The sequence below is a fragment of the Sardina pilchardus genome, chromosome 12, assembly GCF_963854185.1.
Source record: "Sardina pilchardus chromosome 12, fSarPil1.1, whole genome shotgun sequence".
Lineage (NCBI taxonomy): Eukaryota > Metazoa > Chordata > Actinopteri > Clupeiformes > Clupeidae > Sardina > Sardina pilchardus.
This window is the reverse complement of record NC_085005.1, coordinates 29,506,206-29,513,705: the sequence shown is the minus strand read 5'-3', so window position 1 is coordinate 29,513,705 and position 7,500 is coordinate 29,506,206. Positions and strand designations below refer to the sequence as shown.

General features: G+C 45.6%; 1 protein-coding gene across 1 annotated transcript; it reads left to right on the top strand.

The window, feature by feature from the left end:
- The first annotated feature begins 1,176 nt into the window (after positions 1-1,176).
- Positions 1,177-3,396, top strand: sox11b (SRY-box transcription factor 11b). The gene has a single exon (XM_062551026.1). It carries the CDS (start codon positions 1,311-1,313, stop codon positions 2,433-2,435), a length of 1,125 nt encoding a protein of 374 aa, XP_062407010.1. The 5' UTR covers positions 1,177-1,310; the 3' UTR covers positions 2,436-3,396.
- The last annotated feature ends 4,104 nt before the right edge of the window (positions 3,397-7,500 follow it).

Here is a 7,500-nt window from a genome sequence, read left to right as displayed (position 1 = left end):
ATCCTACCAGAAATTACAACTTAGTCACAACAGTGTGTCTGTCATTAATTACTCTTCACTTATGGGTTTAGGACAAATGTATTATCATTAAAAGTAATACTTGATATATCTTTTAATAATCCTTCAAAGTAATGAAATTCAACAGTGTGTAATAATATATATAAATTAATATATGTATATTAAGATCCATTTGCAAATAATATGGGGCCACACACATGAACTTGGCTTTGTCCACGGACACAGACATACACACAGACATACTAGCTTAGCTCGGCTAGTGTATAGGCTAAACCAAGGCCAAATCTTTGGGTGTGTGCGTGTGTGTGAGTGACTGTGTAAGTGCCTGATACAGCAGCTAATGGTGACGGTAGTGGTGATGGTGGGGAACTGCATGGCACTGAGTCTTCTTGGCTCTTTTCATTGTGAGGCTCACACAAGCACACACGCCAAGCCTAAAGAGATGACATGATGCAGGGCATGAGAGGGTGGGGGGAAAGTAGGCTATGTAGGTGGAGGAGGGGCAGCAAGCCTCCAAGTGTGTGTGTGTGTGTGTGTGTGTGTGTTTGCCAGAGGTCTCTTCAGACCCTTTCTAGAGCAGACAGCCAAAGCTAGTCAGAAACAAGAAAAAGTTGGCTCTTCCATTTGTCTGACAGCTTGTAATTAAACTACACATTTGGGTGACGACTCCTAATGCTAACTGTAAGGCTGACAAGGCACGCGGAGATGTAGCCTATCTCGCAATGTGTGCACTTAGAAATGCCAGTGGTGGCATGAGATGCCTCGCGAACAGTGCTAAAGCGCCACCTCGAGACCCGATTGATATCACCTCCCACGCGATTAGATTAGTCAGATTGAACAGCTGTTTTTGGAGCGATGGGTTCATTTCTTTCTAGAGGGGATCTATGAAAAATGAACATGGTTTGGTTACAGTGTTCTGTAGTCCGCTGAATTTCGTTTCCACCCTTAAGAACCGGTGTATATTTGATATGCTTGTCTCGCACACCTAGTCCAGACGGTCGTAAAACCGCCGCCCACAACCGTCCGTGGCTTCCAATGAAGGCTCTCGGACTGTAAAGGGTTAAATGAGCCATCTGAGCGCGGGTGGGAGGGGAGGATACACGCCATTGGATAAGTAGGGGTGACGTAACCGGTATGAAAACCTAATAACTACTTGAGAGGGCAGGCTGTTAAGTTTGAAAGAGGGTTCGAGAGTGGGGTGTAAAGTAATCGCACGGCAAGAAGTAGGCTAGGTCGGAACGTTTTTCCTCTGGATTACCCGAACCCCGTAAAGACCGAGCAACAGGAGACAGATGGTGCAGCAAACGCAGCACCGCGAGGCAGAGAGCCGCATGTCGCGGGAGAACACGGACTCCGAGGAAAGTGAGATGATGGCGTGCAGCCCGGTGCCTGCGAAGCCGGACTGGTGCAAGACGGCGACGGGGCATATCAAGCGGCCGATGAACGCCTTCATGGTCTGGTCGAAAATCGAGCGAAGGAAGATCATGGAGCAGTCCCCCGACATGCACAACGCAGAAATCTCCAAAAGACTTGGGAAACGGTGGAAAATGCTGAAGGACTGCGAAAAAATCCCATTCATCAGGGAAGCCGAGCGGCTACGACTCCAACACATGGCTGACTACCCCGACTACAAGTACCGACCCAAGAAGAAACCAAAGCTTGGCACAACTAAACCAGCCACTCAGTCTCCGGAGAAGCCCAGTAGCAAAGCTGCCAAGACTGTTGTCAAAAAAATCACTAAACTCAAAACCAGCAAGCCGATCTCTACAAGAGCTCCTCAAGACTACAGGTATGTTTTTAACAACTTAAAGGTGAACAAATCCATTAAAAGGGAACTTACGGACGACGAAGACGACGACGATGATGATGATGACGATGACGACGACGATGATGAATACGAGGAAGACTTTCCTATCCGGATTAAAATCGAGGAGGACCGGGAGCCTGTTCGACCATACAGCCTTGCCAAAGTCCCCTCCAGCCCAACTCTGAGCTCCACGGCGGAGTCAGAGGGAGCTAGCATGTACGAGGAGTCCCGGAACGCGAGTGCAGCTCCAGGCAGACTCTTCTACAACTTTAAGAACATCACCAAGCAGGCCACAATGTGCCCATCGTCTCTCTCACCAGCATCTTCATTCAGGTCCTTATCAGCCTCCTCAAGCTCCAGCGACGACGCGGACGACTTGCTGGTGGACTTTAGCTTAAACCTGGCATCCGGCGCTCTTGGGCCGGAGCTGGGAAACACGAGCTCAGGAAATCTGTCTCTGTCCTTCGTTGACAAAGATCTAGATTCCTTCAGCGAGGGTAGCCTCGGCTCCCATTTTGAATTTCCGGACTATTGCACCCCAGAGCTCAGCGAAATGATTGCCGGGGACTGGCTGGAAGCGAACTTTTCTGATCTGGTCTTCACCTACTAACGGTCAGGTTTAAGTTTATGTTCCGTTCGTGCAGGGGGCGGCTGCCGGGACATGTTGAGCTACCGGCGTCTTCTCCGCGGCACGGAGAGAGTTGCAAGGAAGCTGGAGCTGGATAATTGAAGGGGACGGTACAGTTGCGAAAAAAAGAGTGACATTTGTCACTGACAGGGTTTATGGATTTGACAAGCGGGGCAGTCAGACTGCTGAGATGGAGCGGCATTCTTCTGTGTGTGTACTCCTGAACTATGCACATTCACTCCGGGGCGACTCGGAGACTGTTCAGGACGTTGCTGTGATTTACTGTCACAAAATGTTTCTTTTTAACCGGTTCCGTCTCCCTCTAGTTCTGACCATTCTGAGCAGCTCAAACCGCTCCGAAACCCAGGTATGACAGGAAGCATTTTGATACATAACCAACATACCTCATCTTTTTAAAAAAAGAAGTAAACTATTTTCAGACATATTTTTGTACAGTTTAAAGGGAATGTTCTTGCTGTGTACACAGTAAGTTTTTCAGGCACTTCTACCCGGTTTTCCTTTCCTTTATTTTCTGCATGCAAGGGTTGAATGACAAACCAACTTGCATCGGAATGCCTTGCCATGATTTTAAACTAGGCGTGTACAGTTGTAGATTATAAACCTGCAGCGTCTCTGTAGGGAGGTGAAGTTTTGGGGACTTAGACCTCATTGCTGGTACTAGATGATTGTATATGTTCTGTAAAATAGTAAAGTTAGGAGTTTATGTATATTGGTGTGAATGGGTCCCACATAGCAGATGTGAAACTGGATTTTTGTTTTGCATTTTTATCATCTTAATGGCACATATGTTTGTTTCTTCATTATTTTGTGCAATATACCTTATGAGATGGACCATCTGCGTTTTGTAGCAAATGAGATGCGTTACATGTTGTCATGCTGAAGTCTGTATCTTGACAAAACCGAATAAATCAGCTGGAACTGATTCAAACTATCGTGTTGCTGTTTATACGGGGCATTGGGTGGCATAATGTGATGTCAAATGTTGTACATTTTAGTTGATGTAGGTTGCACATCCTGCATTACCAGGAATTATAACGGACAATTCTCGATTGGACTTCTGGGGGGTTTTTTTTAAAAAAAATCTGTGTCAAATAGCTGTCTGGTTTTATAACCCACTCCGCTGTTGTGGGTCAACCACCGCCTCCCCCGCCCCCTTCCGGGCTTGTAACCGCAGGAAAAGCGAGGGTGGGGGCTGCGTCTTTAAGAAATCAAACATCGCGCTGGTCTGAATGGTTTCATCTGATTGGAGGGCTTCCATGAGCCGCAGACCCCACGCTGGCCCCCCTCCTCAAAGTGTGCAAGACGAGTCGGCCAGCTGCCTCGCCTACTGAAACACAAACTTCTAGGAAAGCGTTTAATTGACTGAATGGGTTGAAATGAAGGCACGGAGGCACATATGTTAGGGTGAATATGCAAATTAGACTTGAATGCAAAACAGCGTGAAACGGGCCACGATAGCGCTACAAGTAGCCTAGCTTGCAAGTAGCCTGATAATATGGTAATCTAAAATTGTATTCTGTTAGCTCGGCTGCAAATGCGCCGTGCACTAACACTAAACACCAACCCCACCATATTTCTTGAATAGATGCCAAGGTTTAGGTCTACGATGTTTCAAGTAAACCATAATATCTAAAGTTAATCTCGTCATACGTCCAACCAAATAAGCGTGGGCCTGGGCCTACATTATGAGTAATGTAATGCTATATTTGTGCATTGGTCACATAGGCTACCTCAGCACCAATGTGCACACAAGGTCACAAGTTTAACACATGGGTCGCAACACACAGTTTAAAGGCCTACGTCTACACTGCACATTTCTTTGGTAGCCCTGGTTGCAGATGCTAAGCATTTGGAAAAATAAAACTGTGGCGTAAATATAATCAGGTTCCCTCACATGTTAAGTTAAATAAGTCAGAATCTACTGAATTGGGTCACATGCCTGGAACAGGACACTAACCTGGCTGTCCAAACGCGCGTCCCCGGTGCCTCTCTTTGGAGGGGTAGGCATCGAGACCTGTCCGATTCAGCGCCAAATCAACCATTTCTCTGTCAGATCATGCCCGGACAGGGTTTCAGGGTCAGTCTAGCCTCTCAGCATTAGCCGCGTTAACAACACCAGGTACTGCCAGTATACTGCCATAACGAGGTCAATGTCATGAGCTCGGAGCTCACAGGTTGCTGTCGCAGGGAGCGGAATCCTGATAGCATGCATACATCAAAGCACGTTGGAGGACCGCTGCACGCTGAAACCTATTCAACATGTACAAGTGGGTGTGATGTAGTGGTCTGCCTGGAGGAAATCATCATCGAATTTATTTGCCTTCGAGTGCACCACTGCTTAAATATAGTTCACTAGGACATAGACTCCACACACACACAAACACACACACACACACACACACACACACACACACACACACACACACACACACACACACACCAGTGTAAGCCAGGCAGAGGGTAGAGGTTGTTATTAGTTAACCCCCACTCCCCCCAGCACCAAGTAGTGACAACAGAGACACTATAAGCAACAGCCTGAGGTCATGATTGCTACTCCAGCTCCGGCCTAGATCTGTCATGGTTCTTCTCAACCCTGTGGATTCTGACGAGAGGTCAAGCCTGGAAATTGCCGGTGTAAGTATGCTAATTAAAGTAAATCTATACTGCTAATGCTGCCTCCAAGTATGTCCTATTATTCTGTGAGTGTGTATGTGTGTTTCTGTCACCACAGCAACCAAGAGGAACACATTATTATACAAAGTATTATTTAAACAATCTCTCTCACATCTCAAGTTCAGTTTCACTTGATAGGAAACAGTTGGTTAGCCTTGCATACAGGAGAGGACATTTTTCTGTGGGATCTCTGGGTTTGTGTTGTGTTTTGATATGAAGCCACCTGGACTGGTCATTTTCAGAAGAGCTGCACCACACTGTAGTCTAGTCGTAATCCCCATAGGCCCAATAGTAAACCCAGAAATGTTGAGTACCCTAAAGTTTTATTGCATAAATGTCATCTATAGGCCTAGTGGATGAAATTCAACTTGGTTGCCTAAAGTTGCACTTTGGGCAATTTGCATAATTAGCATAAATATATAGCCAATTAAGGTGAATAGGGTGCAGGTGAATAGGGTAAAAAAATAAAATAATAGATATCACTATGAAACTTTCTCAGTTGGTTACTTGTGTTAAGATAAGAAGAAAATGTATTGCATGTTTTTTATATTTTAATGTTTACATATGCAAATTAGGCTCTATCTCATAAAAAAGGCTCTAATTTGCATACAGACAAAATCAGATAGTGTGATAAAGCCAGGCTCAAAATGTTTATTTTTTCCAAAGTAAACATGTATACTTGGAGGGCTGAGTTGGTGAAAACCTTTAAAGGAACCTGTTAAGGAGGCAGTGCTAACCCATTGACCCATTTAATCCCAATGGTCATAATTGTGACCGTACAAAAACATCTTGCTCCTGTGCCTTTAAAATGTCATAGTTATTTTATATGTTGTATATAGTTCTTGTATATAGTTAATGTGTATTTGTGTACGTGTGCATGCTGGATATAGTTATTTTGCATATAATGTATAGTTCTTGTAGGTTTGCGTGTGTGTGCATGCTGTTATATAGTTATTTTGCATGGAGCACCAATTTCTTAATCCGTCCGTCCATAGGTCAACTCTGCCTCCTGACCAGGTTCCTTAAAGGTTTTCACCAACTCAGACCCAAAGTGCACATGTTTACCCTTAGAAAAAAATATTTTGAGCATGACTTTATTATTAAACAATCTGATTTTGTCAGTATGCAAATGAGCGCATGTTTAATGAGACATTACCTCATTTGCATATGTAATCATTAAAATATAAAAAACATGCAATACATTTTTTTCTCATCTTAGCACATGTAACTAACTGAGAAAGTTTCATAGTGATATCTATTATTTAATTTTTTTACCCTATTCACCTGCACCCTATTCACTTTAATTGCCTATATATTTATGCTAATTATGCAAATTGCCCAAAGTGCAACTTTAGGCAACCAAGTTAAATTCCATCTATTAGGCCTATAGATGACATTTCTGCAATAAAACTTTAGGGTACTCAACATTTCTGGGTTCAATAAATTACGACTAGACTACTGGCCCCACTGCACAGAGTGATGCTGCTGCTGCTGCTGCTGCAACTCATGAAAGCCAGTCCTGCAATGTTGGATGCAGATCAAATGGCGCAAGCAAGCTCTCACATGTGGTCAGACAGCCACCGAGGACGGCCGACTCGGAGTACGCACTGGACAGAAGCGGCTCTGTCAAAACAGGAAGGTAACACGAGCCCTCTCTCCTCACTACTGATATTGATAGTGGCAGGCAGGCTTAACTCTCCGCCCATTTGTGGCCCACTATTCAGGCAGCCCGTGCACACACAGAGGCCTAGTCATATCATTGTGCATATAGCTGAGCAATACAAAAAAAAAAACACAGCGTATAGAATACATACGTCAGATGCGTATGGACTGCATATAGGTCCATATGTTGCAGTTGCAGTATGCATACTAAGAAGTGGGTGCTTTGGCTGTAAGCCAACATGCATTTGCATGGTTTGATTATACAATCTCATACAGTGTGCCAGTAAGGGCCACCCAACCACCAACCCCCCCCCACCTCCAGTATCCCAGAATGCCGTGCAGGCAGGAGTGCCGCTGTTCTCCGTGTCTGCTGGAGGCCTCCTGCGGCGGCGGTGACCTTTCAAAGACGAGCGCCAGGTGAGTGGCCAGTGACTCACCCCGGTCTCCTCCTCCTCCCCTGCGCTCTGACTCCGGCACGCACTCACACACACACACGGAGACGATTGGCGAGTGTCAGTCCACTCAAGTCGCGTCTCACCTGAGGGCACTGGCTGTACGCTCTGGACGCAGTCCCTGGTGTGTGTATCTTAGCGTGTTAGCTTAGCAGCCAGCTGTGTGTGAGTGTGTGTGTGTCTGTGTGTTGATTTCACCCTCCCCCCACTGGCAACACACACTACACTCTCCCATACAC